The 20,799-nt window shown below is 42.0% G+C and overlaps 1 protein-coding gene across 2 annotated transcripts in view; it reads left to right on the top strand.

Moving 5' to 3' along the window:
* The window catches only part of LOC149014442 (neurofilament light protein), a 48,926-nt gene extending 32,128 nt beyond the window's left edge, over positions 1-16,798 (top strand). The window contains exon 3 of one of the 2 annotated variants that reach the window (XM_089155197.1): positions 15,361-16,798. In XM_089155197.1, the coding sequence (XP_089011323.1) occupies positions 15,361-15,945 (585 nt within the window). In that variant the 3' untranslated portion in view covers positions 15,946-16,798. The remainder of the gene's footprint in view (positions 1-15,360) is intronic. The other variant, XM_089155196.1, reaches the window with a different exon arrangement.
* Positions 16,799-20,799: the final 4,001 nt, after the last annotated feature.

Genomic DNA, 20,799 nt, shown 5'->3' with positions numbered 1-20,799 from the left:
TCTTTGGCCCTACCTTGAGGACCACCTCCCTAAGAAGCTTGTAAAGGTAGTCAGCATCTTTGATCTTATCTGAGGCATCCACTGACTTGAGGAAGGATGTCTTTCCATTGCAGCTCACCATGAAATTAATGATGGACTGTCTAGTAAGACCAGTCCATCCATCAGCCATCACAGTAACACCATATGTACTCCATTTTTCTTTTAATGATTCAATGTATTCATCCACCTCCTGCTTTACCTTGGGTAAATATTTATTCATTACTTCCCAAGCTGTTGGGCCTTTAACCCCTACACCTGCCCTAGCAACTGCATTGATCATCCCCTGATAGTATGGTGTTTTGCTACATTGGCTGCAATGTTGTTATAGAGCATGAATTTGTTGATTGCCAACCTAGCTTCCTCCTCCCTACTGCCTTCTTTACCTCCAACAAACATATATGGAATGCTTCTTTGATAGATGTCTTGATGCTTGAAGAGGGAGTGGTCTTGGTCAAATGTGGCATCATAATGTCTAGTCTTCCTCCTTCTTTCGGTCCTCTCAGTTCCCTGAAAACTATGTCTAGGTGGCATGGATGCCCCTGACCCTGAACCACCTGCTCCCTTTGTTTGTTCATATTACCTCACATTCTCAACATGTAAGGACTGTCTGCTAGCTTTCATCGCAGCTTTCATCTGTCTCCACTCGGCCTGTGACTCAACACCCATAACCCTCCTCCTCTCTTCATCGTCGTTTGACTCCTCATCAACATCAAGAAAAGGGCTAGACAACACTGTATCCTCAAATTCCCTTTGCTTTTGTGCCATCTTGTCTTTTTTTTTTTTTTTTCCCTCCTTTTAAAGTTGTTGCAATTGCTTTTTGCCCTTCATAAGGAACCCAGGGACACTTGGAAACATCTTTGTAGCCACTAGCCAAATGTTGCTTTAATCTGGTTGAACCACCAGAATTCAAAGTCTTAAGGCAATACTTGCATCGGGATTTGTTCTTGTCGGCAGTCCGTGGATCCCCATGTTGCCAAGCAATGTCCTGAGTCCCACTACTAGTGCCGCCACTCCCACTAGTTGCCATTTAAGATACAAGTGTACAACACTGAAAGTCTGAGATACATACATGAATGTTCCCAAATTATCATTAGAATAATTTTTAGATACATAAAAACATGTAAAAACAATTTATAAAACAACAAAAGACACACTTTGTTCTATGATAACATATATACAATGCTCAAACAAACATGTTTGTATTTTTAAAATAAACTACATAATATGAGCATCATTTAAAAAAAAAACAGATAAATTTTAATAACATATTATTTTTTATAATTATTTTATGTAAAAACAATTTATAAAACAACAAAACTTTGTCCTAAGATAGCATATATACAATGCTCAAACAGACATGTTTGTATTTTTGAAATAAACTACATAATATAAGCATCATTTAAAAAAAAAAGATAAAATTTTCATAATATTTTATTTAATTATTTAAATAAAAAAATAAAAATAAATACATCAAGCATGATAATCAAAATATGAATACACGGGATTGTAGCCTTCTAAATGTAGTTTAACTTAAGTGATAATCACATTCATATCATTAGTATCTTTTTATAATTTTAAATTTTTAGATAATATATTTTTTAAATACGAAAATCAAAAAAAAATTAATAACAGAAAATAAATTTTTTTTTTGCATGGAAGTGTTGATCAAAGCTTGATCATCAACATATATTTATACCACACTCATACACCCATTGTAGAACCTTCTATTTGAAAAAATTCAAATTTGGGGGTAAATCTTACATTTTTGAAGATCAGTTGAAATAGGCTTGAATCACTTGAAATATGCTTGAATCTGCTGTTGTAGATGAGTTGATGATGTTTTGAAGATGAATCCCCAACAAATTCCGGCCAAAATGTGACTTTTCTGGCAAAAAATGGCCTTGCAGGCTCGAGAGAGGCGAGATATGCCTTCTTAAGCGAGACAAGTGGTTTTTAAACCCCCTAAACTGTTGGAAATATGACTTTTGGCGAGATCTCCCCTCTCTCAACTCTCGCCTCCCATCTTGTCTCGCTATCCTCGCGAGATCTCCCACCCTGATTCCAAGTAAGAAGATGGCTCGACCAACGGAGATCAGAAAGGCCAGTCTTCGATATAGGAGTTGAAAGCATCAACCGCAACCTAGTGAGGTAGTGCCCACCAATACGCTCATGGGAGGAGTGGACAATATTGAAGTCTCCACCAATGCACCAAGGCTGGTCCACAATGGATGAAGAGGTGGAATGAATATCCTCCCAAAGAGGGATACGGTGGGAAGTAGAATTGAATTCATAGATGATGGTGATAAAGAAAGGGAGGAATTGAATCCATAGATGATGGTGATAAAGAAAGGGAGAGAAGGGGAGGGAGGGGATATGTTGAGGTGCACGAATTGGGGAGAAGAGTTTTTAAGAGAAATTTGGAATTTTGAGGGGTCCCAAAAAATCCAAATTCTCCCATTAGAAGAATGATCATAATTTGAAATGAAGGACCAAGAGGGGGCTATAGCTCGAGCAATCCAATGGCATTATTTTGGGGGATAGGGGTTTCAAGGAGCTCACAAAATGAAGCTTTTGATTCTGTGAGGGAGTTCTTAACTTCCAATTGTTTAGTTAGGGAGTTAATACCACTCACATTCCAGATGAGAAGATCAAACATAATGATGGGATAGGGGTGGGGCAATCAAATGGCTACTTGAGTTGGGGCTGGTAATGGTAGGAGAATTTGAGATTAGCTGAGAAATGTAGTGAGGGGTGATGTGGTCTGTTTCACACAAGGGGTAGTTCAAGGGAGAGGGGATTTCCAAAGAGATCTGGGTCAATTGAGGACTCCGACAGAGGAAAGGTAGGTTTAGGGAAGAGGTTTGGGGCAAACGGTGGTTAATTGGGATGGGTTCAACACGGTTGTAGTGGGATGTTTGAGGGTTAAGAGTGTGAGAAGAGGTATTGGGCTTTAGCTTGTTTTGGGCTAGTGTATGGATAGAGGGTAAGTGGTGGGCTTAGGAGGAGATAAAGGAAGAGGGCCATTATGGGTATAGTTGGCTCGGTACGAAGGCCTTGGACCAACAAGGGGTAAATTCCGTGAGAGGCTTAAGCCATGAGTGGGCCACTCACGGAATGGGTTGGTGAAGGGGATTTGGGTTGGAAGCAGATAAAGGGGTTGAGGACAGAGGGTGATATGTTTCGTTGAGGTGGTCTGAGCAGAGAATAGGGGGAAGCAATAGAGGGTTTGTAGGGTTTCTACCTTCGAGGTTTGCAAGAGAAGGGATAGGCAAAGCTTTATTGTCAGAGGAGAGAGACCAGGAGTCCCACTGTTATCGGTCTACAGTAGGAGGACCTTCAGTTGGAGATGGAGTAACAGCAATGTGGATAGTGACAGCTTCAACAATCTCAGGAGACAGACTGGCATAGTCAGAGGGAACCTGCAAAATTTTGGGAGCAGCGACGACTGTACAGAGCTTAATTCGTCTTCTTCGTATTCGGTAAGTATTGGCTACTAGAGTTTCTTGCACTTTTGTTGCAGCGGGCACAATCAAGGCAGTGTATCCAGCAAAGCGGCAGCGGTGGTAGAAGGGTCTTCCGAGATGGTGATTTTTTCCAGGACATCTATTATTTTTGTTGGCGGAGCTTCAGGGACATTGTAGGGCATGAAATCCACAGTTGGTTTTGGATTTGTTGCATGGGTAAGGCGAGTGCATCTAGGCAGAGACGAGCAGATGTTGGTGTCATGGCCGAAACTGGAACAATTGTTTCAACGATCAAGGATCCAGTCATATACAATCAATTGATCATATTTTAGACTATTGTCATCTTCAATCTGAATAAGAGGCGGTAGAGGAGCAGCAGCAAAGAATTCGATACAAATCCTCGCATAAGCAAGGCGTTCCAAGTTGATGGTTTTCGAATCCGAACGAAGGGGCTTCCTTATAGCCGAGCCAATTCGACTAAGGCAGTCAGTATTCCAGAACTCAAAAAGGGAGCCCAGGGAGGTTTATCCACAGGGGAAGGGTGCTGAAGTCGACCTTGTGGAGGGGCATCGAGGGCGTCCAAGGTTTGATAAACACAGGAGATTTGCCGAGTACCATGGTGAGCCTTCAATAGCACAGGACTTCCACGCTGGGGAATCAAAGTTGAATAGGAATGTACCAGAGTCAAGGAGGTGAGTTTCCATGGTACCGATGGCTTTCCATTGTTTAGCCAGGGAGGATTTGATGATATTTGTGGGTGGGACAAGGCCGAGGAATTGTCCAAGGATGGCATGTTGCCATCGAAGGATTCCAGCGGCAGTGGAGGTAGTAGGGCAATGAGCAATGGGTTTAGTGATAGTAAGGTCAGGGGGGAAGAAAGAAGGCGGGAGGGGGGGGAGGAGGAAGAGAGAGCCAGGAGGGCAGCGGGGGAGAGGGAGAGCAAGGGGGGGCAGCACAAGGGAAGGGGCGGAGGCGGGGGAGGGGGGGGGGGGAGGCGGAGGGGGGCGGACGGGGGCCAGGGGGGCGTGGCGAGAAAACAAAGAAGGAGGCGACGGGACAAGGGGTGCCAAGAAACACAGCGAGAGATTGGAGGACACCGAACAGAGCACGGAGAACCGAGAAAAGAGAAAAAGAGAAAGCAGGCGCGCCAAACCGAAATCACCCCCACGCAGCCCCCCCCGGTGCGCCCCCCCCCAAAGGATCCCGCGTCTGGAAATTTCATGTCTCTTTGTTTCATCACTAAGGGTATAATAATGTAAATTTGACATATTAAAAATAGAAATTTATAAATTACAAGTGCACCCATCTTTTTTAAAATGCACCATCGAATTCTATTGGCCTTATGTGGCACAATCTTGATGGCTGCAAATAAAAATCCAGAGCATAAGGGTGTTTTGGTCATAAAAAGAATGGTTTGTCCTTAAATTGGTGCTTTTTGGATACCTTAGGGGAGGCAAACGCAAAAGAATGATTTTTTGGGACTTAAAGTGACTTGAACCAAACCTCAGGGGGTCCATATGAAAATTACCCTTAAATTATTATTTGAGTTAGTATAGGTAAAATCCTATTTGAAGTATAAACATTATTTAAGATAGAAGTCTTACTTGAATTTTATTTTTGATGTTTTATTAGGAGTAAGGAAGAAAGTTTGGTCAAAACCTGGATTTCGACCCAGGGAAAGTGCGAGATTTTCAGGTTTCAATTGAAATTTCAGTCGAAACCAATGATTTTCCCCTTGAAGTTTCGACCTTCAATTTCAAGGCTTATATGGACTCAAAATGATATAGATTCTTGCATCTCACCTATTCCAATCATAATAAACACAATGGAACTACTAGTTTACCAAAAAAAAACCATTGAAAATCTAACATTTGAGTATATTGCATATATGAGAACACCCGAGAGTATTACCAAGTACAAGTTTGCCTAATACATGTCTTCATCTTCCCTTTGCACCCCATACGTCCCATGATGTTTGCTTAACATAGTTGTCGACATAGTCATTGACTGCAACTTTGTATGTGGCCTCATCCACAAGCCTAAGATGTCATGATGGTGGGAAGTTGGAAATTTTCAAAGACGGAACTAGCTCAACTGTAGATGGTAGGGTTGGTGGGGGTGGTGGTTGTGGTATAGAGTGGAAGATCTGCTCAACAAATGAAGAAGCACCTTGGTCATTGGCAGGGGTAGGGACACTATGAGCTCCATAATGATAATAAGGTTCCAATGGCTTACTCCGATAGGTGATAATGGGAGGGACACCATAAGCTCCATAAGCTTCATGATCATAAGGTTCTACTGGTGGCTTACTCTGAATTTGATAGCTAGGTGGGATACTATAAGGTCTATAACCATAAACTTTATAAGTGGACCCAATAGAACCAACACTCTCCAGTCTCCACAACAGTATCATATGAGGACTCTGCGGGCCTATACCATTTGGATTCTCTAGGGGTGGTATTTGGAATCATCAATGCTCATCGATTTCATAGAGCCCACCAAACTCTCGCATCATCTGGATGATAAAACCCATATGATGGCATGTTCTTCGTGCCATATTTGTGCCGTCTCCCCTTCCCCTTCCTCAAATATGTCGATGAAACATTTTTGCCTTGAGATGCATCACTAGGGTTTGAATCTTGTGTCGTATGGGTGAACTGACTCTTACTTGTGAATCTTGGTGGTTGTCCTCCCTCTCCCTGACTCTCATGTACTGCTGGTGTTGGTGTTGGTGGTGATGGTTTGTCCCTAGGTTCAATTGAATCTTGTTCATAAGGTCCAACACCCTCCTCATCCCCTCCATCATCATTGTCATCAGGGGATGCCTGAGTCGCATCATCCTCAGTGTCGAACTAGACGATCAAATCCTCACTCTGGGTGGATGCACTAGGGTGTGGCACAAAGGGAAAGGCGGGTGCTACATGTGCTCTCCCCTCCTGGGCCATAAAGTCCTCCACATCAGCGGCCATCTCCTCTGCAATTTGTTTACTGGGATGACCTACCTCCTCATCCAGCAAGGGCTCTCCACTGTCCCTGATCCAATCAACTACTGGGTTATCATCGTCATCCATCTCAAATATGTCGGCCAACTCGATCACATTACTCTCTCTGTTCATCCCATGTCTAATATGATCCTCCCTCTGTCTCATATTATAGTGTAAGTAGACAACGTCCTCTAGACACTTCACACCCAATCGTTTGCGCATCTTTGAGTGGATGAGGCTAAAGGTGCTCCAATTTTGCTTATAACCAGTGGCAGAACATGTCTAGGAGAGCGCTTTGCATGCTATCGTACTCAAGTGGGGTGAGACATCCAAATTGTAGCCACCATTCAGCTGCAACAAACATAGACTCCAAGTCATTTCAATACTTAAGTAACTATCTTAAAAATAGAATATAAGTAATTACATATATAATGAGTTAGCTTACCCCAAGGGTAGATTCTCGTCCCGATATGGCCACGAAACGACTGAAGCTCCCAGTGGCATCCTTAAATGCCTTCATTTAATATTTAAAGAAATTAAAAAATAACTAGGTTAATACTTAATAACTTAGTATAAAACTATGAATTGTGTATATCAACTCACAATTTCACCTTCATAAGGATGATTGCTTATTTTAATGGATCCGGTTCCTACCTCTCCACTACAGTTTGGACAACATCTATCAAATCTTGCTTCATCCCAAGATTGTCTTTGTAATGGTACTTGGGATTTAGATATTATGTTGTCATGTTGTGTAAGAAAAAACAAAAATAAGAGGGAATAAATCAATATTTAATAGTGTGATAGTATGATGAAATTAAATTAATTCTTAGACTTAACAACTCCCCAGCCTTATGTAGTGGATGCTGGAAAAGACTCCCATCTAATTTGGAATCTTGGATGATGTCTAGGATTTTCTTGTTGCCCAATGGGTAGACCTGAGTAACTTGTTTCATCGTATCTACTGCAGCCCAGATGTGTGGTAGAGTAGGTCTTCTCTACTAATCTACCATCTTCAACACATGCACTATAGGCTCAAGCATCTTCACCATTGTCTTCACATTATTCCAGAAACTGTTATCTTGTATGGTCAACTGTGCTCTCCTTCCTCCTACGGATGGAGAACCCTCCTAGTAGGAGCATGTTTTGATACTTGGAGTTCTGCATCATCTTTAACCTAGCTTCCTTGTATTTTTTTTGGGTGAATAAAAAATATATTAACGACAAGGAGAAACAAAGGGGAAGAGAGAGGGGGATCCAACTTTCAAGGGAGAGGTTGAAAGGAGGAGGAAAGACCCTAGGTAACAACAAGCCCGTTCCTTAGGGTATCAAAAACCGGGGGATGGGGGATAGACTGGACCTTGGAAGAAACATAAAAATAGATGGCTTTCCAAATCAAGTCAATAGTGCGAGATTTGGAAGTCCATCTCCTAATATTACGCTTCCACCACAGATGGTCAATAGAAGCACTGAAGACCTACTTACCATTCTGATCATAAACGGACGATCCAGAATAGAGTCTTAAAATCCAATGCCAATCCTGAGTGAAACCAAAAGAGCGTCTTGGACGGGGCCAAATGGAGGCTAGTGCTTTTCCCCAAAGAAGGAGGGAAAAGGGGTAGGTAAAGAAAAGATGCTCAAGGTCCTCTGAACCACTCCAACAAAGGATGCAATTGGGGTTAACTGGGATGCGGCAGATAGAAAGCATGCTCTGGGTGGGGAGACCAAGGTTGAGGGCTCTCCAAAGGGTGAGGGAATGGTGAGGAATGTTACCTTTAAACCAGACCAAGGGGGCTCAAGGGACTGGGGGTTGGGGGGCCAGAGGAGGTTCTATGTTGAGAAGATAGAGAATTTGTTAGATGGGGAAGGGTCTAAATTGTGAGGTCGTGGGGGAAATTAGAGAGCGAGGGGAGGGAAGTCCAAACCTGAGTAAGACAAGGGTGGGGGATAGGGGATCAAGAACCACCAGCTATGAACATAGGGGGGGGGGGTAAACCTTGGGATGCGAGACTCATAAACTATGTGAGGACATAGGAGATTGAAAAGAATACCTGATGGATGCCAAGGGTCATGCCAGAAGGAAGTAGAGCTTTCTTGTAGTTGGATTATTAGTCACAACTTAGATCACATTCTCCACTCCAACCTCCTTCACCACTTGCTTCAATAATTTGTAAATGTATTTTGCATCATTCTTTTCACTAGATGCATGTAGTGACTTGAGGAACACTGTCCTCCCATCACAATTCAACATGAAATTGATGATAGATTGTCTAGTGGGACCAGTCCAACCATCAGTCATCACAGTCACTCCATAATGAGCTCACATGGGCTTTAATTCATGAATGTACTCATTCAAGTCCTCTTTATGCTTAGGCAAATAGACATTATATATCTCATGTGGGGTGGGCCACTATACACCACTCCCAGCCCTACCTATCTCTCAATCATATCTCTATAGTAGGGCCTTTGGGCTATGTGTTGGAATACTGGGGTACACATAACCCATTTGGAGAAAGCCATCCCCACTTTCTCCTTTTCACCCGACAAGTGCTTCAACTTTCTCTTCTTTTGCTTAAGCCTCCTTAATAGGGTCAAATCATTACAAAGAATCTCAAAATCCGGATTCGTAGGATGTGTTGATGAAGCTTGACCCCTTGTTGGGGCCCGTGGGATATGAATCTCGTCCCTCACACTTTGACTCTTTATGGGGACTTGGGAGCTGCTTGTGCCACCCATACTTGCTGGCTCTTTAGAGGGACCCACTACCCATAGCCCTCTGCTACCGCCTCATGTCATGAACCCTCGTTTGTTCCCTACTTGCCATCATTGCCCTCCTCATTTGTGCGGATTCTGGGTTAGGGTCACATCCATACTCTCCTGGCTCCTTTAGATCAAAATCCTGCTCCCCTGGCTCTGAAAGGTCGTCTAGGCATGCATCCTTGAGTTACTCCCTTTGTGTTTTCTTTTTTTTCCTCTTTTGCTTTCCCCCAGCCAAGTATGGGGCCATTGCCTTCTTAACCTCTGGCACACTTTGGCATCCTACTACATCCCTTCTTCCTCTAGCTAGATGCACCTTCAGTTTAGTGGCCCTACTTGCTCCTATTGGTTTCTTGCAGTAATTACACTCACTCTTCTTCCTATCAGCTTTTAGTGGCCTCCCATGTTTCCAAGTTGTCGACATCTCTGAAAAAGAGTGCTTGATACAAGAAATATACACTAAGTATCTTAAAAATCTCCACAATATGCTCCAAAAATTACATACATGCTTTTATTAATATCTCCTAGTTTAAAGTATAAAACAAAGATTAATTATTATTTTTTAGTATCTAAATAATTTTAAAAAATATATAAAATACACACTAAGTAGCTTAAAAAGCTCCACAACATGCTCCAAAAATTACATACATGCTTCCACTAATACTCTTCTATTTTTAAATTTAAAACAGAAATTAATTTGTATTTTTTAATATCTAAATATATTCAAAATTATTTAAATATCTTTCAAATAATAAAATGGATTATTAACAACAACAAAAATTGATTCAATACCATCATTGCAATATGGTGTGTCACATACATTGATTTGAAGCTCATACATCTACTATATATATATATATATACATTTTTAGCAATATACATAATTTACAAAATAATTTTTAATAAACAAAATAGTAGGAAGAACCAAAAATTATTTTTGACACCACAAATTCATTAATCAACACTCTAGACTGGACATACTTTAATTTGAAGGCAATTTAAGTTGATTTGAACAAAAAAAATAAAAAATGGAGAACTTTTTTTATTTTTATTTTATGAATAACTAATACAAGGGACAAAGCCCAGGCAAAGCTAGATAGAAAGCAACCTAAGAGGCATTGAGCCTAGCAACAACCAAAGAACAACACTTAAAGCAAACTAGTTACACATTACACAAGTGGCCCAAAGCCAAACTAAGAAGCAAATTAGGAGGCATTAAGCCTAGCAACTATCTAAGAGCAACCATAAATGCAAACTAGTTACACAAGCACAAGTGGCCCAAAGCCAAACTAAGAGGCATTGAACCTAGCAAGTATCTAAGAGCAACAATAAAAGAAACTAGTCACATAACACAAGTGGCCTAAAGCCATACAATCAGACTAGAAGATACAACCATAGAAGTGGAACAAAGGAGCAACAGACCCAACCAGACCGACGCAGTCTCCCGTTCGGTTGGAGCCATGAGAAGCCTTCCTTGTAACAATGCACATGGACCTATGCAACAACAACACCACAAACGCAAGGGATGGTAGCAACACAAGATTGAGAAGAGGAACAAAGTGAATGGATCAGAGTCTAAAGCTGATTCGGTGAGTTCAACAACAATAGCCCACACAGCTTTCCCCCAAAGCCAAAGAAGCCATCATTGGCTAGAACCCTCGACAAATTGAAGCGAACCCCAAAAAGGGGAAAGGGAAGAGGAGAAACAAAGGGAATAGAAGAATCCGGATTTGAGGTCCAACTTGATACAAAGAGATCAACAATGGTCCTCATGGTTTGGTCCCCAACACTAGAGAGGCCATGGAGGAAACCCTCAATGATGTGAAGCTAAACCCAGAAACAGAAAGGGGAGAGGGAGAGCGAAGGAGAAACAAAGAGAGCAGAGGAGACCGTACCTAAGTCAAACATGATTTGGAGAGAACGACAACGATACCCCTCAAGGCTTCCCCCGACGCCAAAGGAGCCATCGAGGCTGGAACCCTCAACAAACAAAGAGGAACCCTTGAAATGGTTTCTCCCCCCCCCCCCCCCTCTTAGGACAGAGGCCGAGAGAAGATGAGAAGAAGAAGAGGAGAAGCGGAGAGGGGTTTGGATCTTAGATCTGAGATCTTGCTCAACCATTCCACCAAAGAAACAGAAGAGGAGAAACGAAGAGAGAGGAGAATCAAAGTGAAGAGAACATGTTCGACCCAACATTTGGAGGGAACAAGGAGAGGAGGAGAAGCAAAGGGAAGAGAGTTGATCTTGAATCTGAGATCATGCTCAACCTAACCTTTGCAAAACTGACCAGAGGGAGGAGAGAGAGCTTGACCAAAGATCTGCTGAAAAAGAGAGGAGACGAGGAGAGGAGGAGAAACAGATAGGGATTGAGGAGAAGATGAGGGAAAAGAGAGGAGAATGAGGCAGAGTGACACAAAGCAGAGGACCGCTAGTGTCTCTCCGCCTCCAGAAATGTCAGACGAAACCTTGTGTTAATCAGTTGCTGGCTTCTTCTACTTCTACCTTGAACGTCTGTAGATTTGGCTTTGTTGTTGAGTTGGACTTCTGGATCAATCTTTTCTGCATTGTACTCTTCTCCTCAAACTCTAGTGGTGGACACTTATAGGTCTCTTCAGAAGTTGGATTTGATTGTGGTACCTTTAGGATTGCTGCAAGTCCTCTCCTCATAGGACCCTCTCTAGCGAAGTGTCCTCTTTCATGGCAGTAAAAACACTCACTAAGGATACTGCTAAAGATTGGCCCACAATTTTCTATTCTGATAGGATTAGTTACCCTAGGTGTTACAACTGTAGTGGGAATGTATGGTTTCTTGGTGGGTGGGGTCTCTTTTGTAGTCTTTACTACCTTGCTTCTTTTGCGCCAAGAGGGATGGATTCTGCACGGAGGGCTTTGTCTGTGACTCCCAGGGCCAACTGGTATCCAATTTTAGACCAAGTTTGAATTGGGTAATGATCTGGAGCTTGCTTTCTTCGGTGCCTTTTCTAGAAGCCAGGGAATCAAACTGTTGGATGTAATCAGCAATGGACATCCTACCTTGCTTGAGTGTATGGAACTGTCCATGCAGTCTGGCCTTGCAGTGCTCGGGAAGGTACCTCTTTGTAAGTTCTTTGCGCATCTGGTTCCATGTAGTGGGTTCTCTGCTTTCATAGTATAGTTATCTCTCCATTGTGCTCCACCAATCTTTGGCAGCTCCAACAAGGTTGGTTTTGACTAGCTGCATTTCCTGTCTTCAGATACATCGTACCAAATTACCAATGGAAGTAATCATCTAGGTTGCCCTCCAGTCATAGAAAACCTGTGGATCAAGAGGTCCATTGAACTCCTTCAGTTTTAAGTTCTAACTTTACCTTGTGGTGGTTTGCACCTCTTCTTTGTTCCTGGCCTCCATTCAAATATGTTTCTAGTGATGGTTGTGCTGCTGGTGGCCTCTTTTATTGTCCATAGTCATTCTCATATCACTCAAAAACAGGAATTTCGTACCTTGATTCTCTAGTGTGGCCGTTTCTTTTTCTAGGATACCTGGGGTGGTAGGGCTTTGGCTCATCTTCTCTGTACCTTCTTGCACCACTTGCTCTTCTTGGGCCACATTGACTTGCGGGTTCAGTCTAGGTGCTGGTGGTGTGGTCTGCATGGGATCTCCATTCTTTGCCTGCTCTAGATTTGTCACCTTGGTATTCATCTCTGTCATCCGTGTAAGTATCTCTTGTTGGGCCTTCAGAATTTGCTCCAACTGTCTATTAATGCCCTTTTTTTGGGGGTTCAAACTGTCTATTAATGCCTGGCTCATCTATAGTGACTCTAAAATTTGTTGGCAACTACAGCTCTGATATTACTGATGTAAACCCAGTTTTAGGGTTAGGTTTTTTGATGATGATTTCCCTAAACTTAAGGGCTGCCCAGAATCTTCAAGCAAAGAAAACTAAAGGGTGGGTTTTAGGGTTCTCGAGGGGTTGATAGGGACCTAGGAAGGTTCGACCAGGTTTAGGGTAAACAGGGGAAAGGGTTTTAGACCTTGAACCCTTGCTGTAATGTTGTTTCCAGATGTGAATTTTAACAAGAGAGGTTGAAAAGTAGGGCTTTAGGGTTTCAGTTCGGTGGGAGAATGGGACTGTTATTGATATTTTTGTGATTTCAGGTTTATTTCTTACTGGTTTAGAGTGTCGGTGAGGGTTTAGGTTGAACTAGGGTTTAGGTCTAGAGGTTGTAGAAGAGGTGCAGAAATTTAATGAAGAAGATGAAGTGCAGAATTTTTGTTAAGGTGCTAGTGTTTTAGGTTTTAGGTGGAATTAAGGGTAGGGTGGGATGAGGAAGGTGCGATCCAATTAAGAGAGAAAAAGGAGGCAAGGGAGTGGGGATTAGAGGCTTAACAGGAGAGGGTTGCTACTGGTGCCGCAGGGAAGAAGAGGGAGAGGGCCCTTGTGGGGTTTTGGATGAAGGGAGGCCTAAGGCTTGCACACAACAGGGGAGGGGCTGGGGAAGGGTTAGGGTGTTGTAGGGATGAGGGGAGGGGGTGGGGAGGCTGCTGCCAGGTCACGGCAGCAAGGGGAAGGGGGGCTATGGTTGTGCAGGGGTAGAGGAGGGGCTGGGGGTGAAAGGGAAGGGGTGGAGGTGCCTTGCATGGGTAGGGAAGAGAAGGGAAGGGGCTGGAGGGTGCGTTACTTGTATATTTGCAAAACATTTGCTGCGAATTCAGAATATGCTGAATATTGAAGAATTTTCTAAAAATCCGCCAAGGCCCCCTCAATAGGAAGAACCCCGGTCCGCAACTCGATAACTTTTTCATGCAATAATTAGACTTAAACTTACAAGGAAAGAATAGGCTTTAATTTACATCCTACCAAAAGTCCTAGAAACTAAGTGGGATTGCTTTATAGAATATGATCTCACCATATAATCTTGACCATTGAAATAAAATCTAAACATTCAAAGGTCCCTAATGGACACATGCTGAAATAAAAGTATTAATTAACCTAAAACTCTAATAAGCACATGCTTAAATTCTGTTTTAATCAAAACTTTATTTGAAACATGTGCTATAGTTTAAAAGAATGAAACTCAATAACTAACTCAAAACAAGAGTCTTTAACCAAAGTGGACTCTATAATTAGACTGGAATTGAATTCCAGCAACTAGATGGGGCAGAAAATGCCCAAAATACCCCTCCTAGGGGTTTCTTTTTTTGGTCAAATCCTAGGGGGTTCAGCCAGCCTAGGGAGGCTTCTTAGTTCTTAGAACCATATTGTGGGCCCCACTTATGGTTTTGGCCGGGGTCCAAACTATGTTCACATCACAACAACAACAATAAGCCATGTCCCAATTAAATGGGGTTGGCTTCATGAATCCTTGCCTTTCAATCAGTTTGTATGAGATTATATATCTAATATTTGTATGATATCTTATTGTACTGTATGTTTACTAATTTTTTAATGTAATTTATCTGGTAGTACAAAAGAACATATACTTTTTTGTAAAGCAAAGATTGGACACTTCTGGGAGGAACTTAAGATCAGAAATATATGGATCCAGATCCAATTAATATTTATATTTGGACACAGAGGTTGTATCAATCTGCAGATTAGTTATGGGATTCCAGACAATCTGATAAATAATCAATTCAGATCTAGGATCAATCTTGCATCCCGTCAGTTGATAGCTCTAGTGTGATATTAATGTCTTACAGCTGCTTCCCTTTTATTGTGGAGCATGTGAGGTTATGTTGACCCTTGGATCTGATCTGTGGTCCTTGTACGTGCATATGCTAGATACCATACATATGCACTTGTGTAAAATCTCTATTTTGATCTGTTAACTTGACCCCTGGGATGGATCTGTGGTCCCCATATATGCGTGTACCAGATAGCAGATAACATACATGATGTAGAAGTATTTAGAATCTCTATCTCATTGGTTCTTTTCTTGATTACAGTTAGTTTAATTAGTACTAGTAATCCCTGTTAAAATTGTTGGCATTGCATCTTTTGCTATCTCTTCTGTTGATCTGGTCAAAGGGGGAATGTCATCATATGTTCTAATTCGATTATTTAGCCGCATTGTCCAGTGAAACATTTTTATATTATCATGCTATCCGTTAATCTTCTCCTCCTATTACTTAAAAGGAATTATCTTCGAGGAAGTCAAGCATCCAGCAGGAGGTTTCTTCTTCCAAGCAGAGGATATGCTTTATAGAGAAGAGGGGACCAGAGCTTGAAGCTGAAAAGAAAGTTGCTGCTGCTGCCAGAAATTTTAAGGAAGCAGGACGCATTGCAGCTGAAGCGAAAGCATTGACTGTCAAAAAAGAAAGCCTCCAACTTGAACTGGAGAAAGCTGTTCTAGACATTGGGGAGGTGGAGGAAGGAATTGAGTGCAGTGCTAACAAAATGAAGGAGACAGAGGAGCTGATTATATCCAAGGAAAAAGAGGCAGCTTTGGCAAGGTGTGAGTGGCTACGGCTGGCAGCTGCAGCTGCAATGGCTGAAAGATCTGCAGCTTTAGAATTGGGTGACCTTCAAGAAGCCAAAACTTTACTGACAGAGGTTGAAGCAGCAGAGTCTGAAGCGAAAAAACTCCAACAGTATTACAATTTCAAAGAGGATGAATTTGGAGACCTACCGAAGCACTTCATCTCCATGGAGCTTATTACTGGCCTTGAGGGGGAAAAGTTGGCTGAGATGGCGAAGTCTGTGCAACTTTCCTCAACGTGAGGATCACAAGGACATTATAGTGAATTTAATTTGGGTTGAAACGTATAGTTCGCATTTTTAGGTGGGGAATTCTGGAACCGAGTCGGGACTTGCTCATATGAAATGCGGCGACAGGAGCAGCTTGTGAAATAAAGCGAGCTGTGGTGGAAGCCAGTGACGTTCTGGAGGACGTGAGAGGGATATAATTCATCTTTTTGGTCGAAAGAGGGATATATAATTCATCAAGCCACGGCCAAGGGAGTATTGCCTTTGTGTTGAGTGGATTTGTTTAGGGTAAGAGTAACGATGCCCATTTGTTGATTTGCTGTATACGGTTACCAAGCCCAGATAATAACTTCCATGGGGGTGGATAGGTGGTTGTAGAGTGATTTCTGACCCCCCAGATTTTTGGAATGGAAAAGCTTGTAAGACGGTTCCAAAAAACCAGATCCTACTGCATATCATCATTGCTTGTCGATGGAACCACGCTTTCTAATTCTCTTTTTTTATTTTTTAGCCAATAAGAACATATGTTATATAAAACCGCTCTACAGAAAACCTCTTGGAGTACAACAGAAAAACTTGATTCAAATAAACTTTATAAGAATACAGGACCAAGCCAAAGAAGAAGAAAAAATACAGAAACACACTCAAAAAAGGAAAATATAGAAAGATAGTTGCATACAAACACAAGGTTTGAACAGAAATTTAAAACCAAGGAGAGGAGCTGACCAAACTGTCATATATGGAATAGACAGGGTTATCAAGGTTAAAAGGCTAAGTTATGGGTCAATTCCAATAAAACCTAGATATGAAGTTGTAAATATATCAGCAACTAATAAGTTCAAAAAATGCAAAATACACATCTACCACCACAAGCGCCCAAATAGGCGAAAATACATTGAAAGGCGGAGACTGACACGCCTTAGGGGCAGAGAGATACATGTGCTAGGAAGTTCTTTTGACAGAAGTGGCAAAGTCGGATGGTGTGGCTGTAGAGGCTTGAGGCATCAAAAGTTTTAGATCCTGAGAGGTTAACATCTAAATGCACATGTTCTAAATAGCTGGATGTATGACCACTAACATAGTCAAAACTTGAGATTTCCTTCTATTCCAAAATCGAAATATATCAATGCACATGTTCTTCCTAACAAACCAAACCAAAATAGTCAAACTAACACAGATCAAAGACATAAAGATAAGAAGAAGATACAACAAAGCGCAAAGCACTTCGGTGTTAAGAGGAAAGCCCATATAAAACCCTTCGGTTGAGGTAAAACAGAGAAAAAAGAAGTCAGGGGAGAAGAAATGAAGAACAATGGAGAAAAGGAGAAAGAGAAGAAGAAGAAGAAGAAGAAGAAGAAGAGAGTCGAAGGCGGGAGACCGCCGGGTTCTCTTCGCCTCAAAACAGAGCCTGCGCTTTGTTTCTCAGATACAGCGAGAGGCGATGTTGGTGGGAGGCGCCAGGGTTTCGAAGAGGTAAAAGATTGATCAACGAGTACAACAGACTAACTGATTCTGTTGTGATGCCAAGACAACATGGCTTTACAAACTTTCATCTCATAAGAATATAGTCCAGAGAAATAGATATGGTGGGGACAATTCGGAGAAAACTAATTTAGGCGCAAGACAATATGGGCATGGCACAGTCAGTTCAGGTAAAGCCGTTAATACCAGCACACAATTAGTCTTGATCACAAGTAGCTCAATATTTACTAGCAAGCTCTGCGAAGCGGCAACATAAAGTTGTCCCACCGCGGCTACCCGCCCAGAGATCCCTTCACCAAGCAACACCCCACTATTGTGCAAACACCTATCATCCTTCACAAGACAAAAAGCCCATCCAAAGCATCATATCATTCTCCTGACTCCACATGAACAAAATGAACTAAAATTTGAGACATCTCTACGGAATCCATATTCCCAATTGACAAAACCTCATTCCCAGGTGGTTTAATGTCCAAGATGTTCAGCCAATAACTCACAGTAAACCACCTGGGAAAGATAGATGAACTTACAAGGGACGAACTTCCCAATGGTAAAAAAAGCACCAGACTTAGAAGGCATGAACTTCCAAGAGTCTGATCCAAGATCAAATGTATTCTAGAAATGTGAGAAACAAAATGGGACAGGCAAAGCCTTTAATTAATCCGGTATATTTCAATGATTTTTTTTTGGTAGGAGGTATATTCAATGATTGGATGAAACAAAACCTGAGACCCTAGAGGATTTAAATTTCCGAAATTAAATGAGAAGGAATAGACCTATTCTTAACCCCAATGATGCAGCCGAGGATGGCCTAGATGCTCTCAAAGGGTGTTCATACCCGCTCTACTTGATCATTGACTATAAGGAATTTCCCATTATAGATGTGATGCGGATCAATTATGCTTCTGGATCCGACTGAGCCTCCTCTCGTATCCGGGACGATGAGTCCTGCAAGAAAGGTTAGATGCGGGCCGGCTTGTGTGCCGGGCAGCCGCCTTCGATGGCAAAGTTAGATGATGAACCGAATGAGGTCTCGTGCAAAAGCTACACAAGATTATGCTCAAAGTGTATTGGTTGCTTACCGGAGAGGTAGATCTGTGCATTTATAGTGTGAGTGTTACCTTTCATGTACATGTTAAGTCAGCTGGACGAGGGCTGATGTCTCTCCTTGGATCATGCTCCCTTGCTGTTAGTCCCTTTCAATCAGCTATTGAGTTGACCTTCTATAACAAGGACGATTGCCATATCTGTGGCGTACGTTACGCTTTTGATCATGGATGATCGGCATCCTTCCCGATTAACTGTCATGTGAAGCCCCATTCGGTCCGAACCCGATCATGTTTCGTCCTGTTAGAACCGGGTGTAACCCGACTAATATGACAATGTGTAATATTCGGGTTATACCCGTTTGGTACTCATCTTTCCGTATCAAGATGCCTCACTGAATGTTTGTCCCTTGGCCACTTTGCTAATGCTGGAGATTCCAGATATATAGTGCACTGAAGCTAACCACTATGCCAGTAGGATTTCATGTGATCGCTCCGAGAGCGGCTCTTGATGAATTGTCGTAGGCAGTCTTTGTCTGTTAAGAATTCGAGATCTCGGTGTCGGGTCGAGGAAGTAGCAATAGTCGAGCTCAAAGTGGAAGGAGAACCCAATTTGAGTATTAGGCAAACTTTCACATGGTACTTGCTCTGGCTTCTTAACTTAAGAAAGATTAATACTTTTTAGACAAGCTTGAAAGCGGCAAAAGCTATGATTCCATGGGTAGGCACTAGTTCCGGAACAGAAACTCTCGTTTGAGTAGGTGAGTCAGGAAGTGATGGTGGTAGAAGGAATCTCCACTTCTTCTGTCTGCCTCAGGGGATAAATCTGTTGACTTATTGACCAGAAAGCCTTCGCTATTATATAGTCCTCAGGTCTCTATCATAAGAAAAAGTCTAGTCCACCCCAAAAAGAGCTCCACTTTTTGCAGGAAGTCACTCACTTTTAAACGATAAGCAGATTGATTGATTGCTCTTCTTAGTGACTTTCGACGACATCATGAAACAAAGGGTTGATGTGGCTACTTTGGGGTGTTACCTATGATCATGATTGATTCGACCTAAAGGAGCATTACTAGGAAAGGAGTCAATCCCGAATTTAGTGATGGTCTAGGGCGAAAGGAAATGTTTGATTCAACTGCACCCTAAAAGTGTTTGCTGGCGCCAATTGTATGTGTTACAGTAGTGAACATTTTAAGGACAAGAAGGTGATTTCTCGGAGGGATCGATATACCTTTAATCTAGTGAATTTGAATAAACCTAGGACATACATTCAGTGAGACAACCATCTAGGGGACCTTTCTAATAAAGAATTCTGGCCGATGAAGAAGGGTTTAATCTGATAGAAGAGCAATACCATTTACTTTCTGTTGCTCCAAAATTTGTCAACTCCGGTTCAACCGTGGAGCGTCTTGAACCTGAGATCTGTAGATCAAAGGAAACTCGTGAGAACATGCCGCTTCTACAGACGAGAAGCTGCCTCTGATCGTAAAATCATATTCTGAATAACACAATCCCTCGTAGAGAGGAGTAAATGCTCGAAGAGGTCAAGTACTCCTATGTAGGTGCAGGAATTAATGTTGGATTAAGTTGGCTTTTCTTGTCTCAATGTAGCTCAGTTTTTTATTTGTTAGCTTCGCTTACCAGAAGAAGGTATATATGATAGTTCTTATACTTGAAGAAGATTTCATGGAAAAGAGAGAAGACAACCATTGGATGGCTTGATCTGATTCCCAAGGGAAAAACCAAGATGAAGGTTTGGCTTGCTTGTGTTTGAAGCAACTGGATTCAGGCATTCTTAAATCTTAAAAATATCTATGTTTGGCTCCCCAAAAAAAAAGGGAGGAAGAGAAAACATAACCAAACACAAGCTAGTCAAACATTCACCTTGGTTTTTCCCTTGGGGATCGTGTCAAGCCATCCAACTGTTGTCTTCCATCTTCTTTATAGAATTTTCTTTTGGTATAAGAATGGTCACATATACCTTCTTCAGGTAAGCAAAGCTAACAAAAAAAAAAAAAAAAACTAAGCTACACTAAGACAAGAAAAAGCCAAGTTAATTCAGCATTAGCTCCTGCACCTAACCAAGAGTACTTGACCTCTTCGGGCATTTATCCCTCTCTACAAGGAATTGTGTTATCCAGAATCTGATTTTACCATCAAAGACAGTTTCTAATCCACAGAGGCGGCTTGCTTTCATGAGTTTCCTTTGATCTATATGTCTCAGGTACGAGACGCTCCACGGTTGAACCGGAGCTGACATATTTTGGAGCAACAAGGGGTGATGGAGAATTTGTTGGGGGCTTTCTCCCCGGATTCGAGGAGTTGAAGAAATGGTAGTCTA

This window comes from Hakea prostrata, chromosome 5, assembly GCF_041222555.1.
Source record: "Hakea prostrata isolate BN-2017 chromosome 5, UWA_Hpros_2, whole genome shotgun sequence".
NCBI lineage: Eukaryota > Viridiplantae > Streptophyta > Magnoliopsida > Proteales > Proteaceae > Hakea > Hakea prostrata.
Note: the sequence above shows the minus strand (reverse complement) of the source record. Positions and strands in the feature narration are given on the sequence as shown.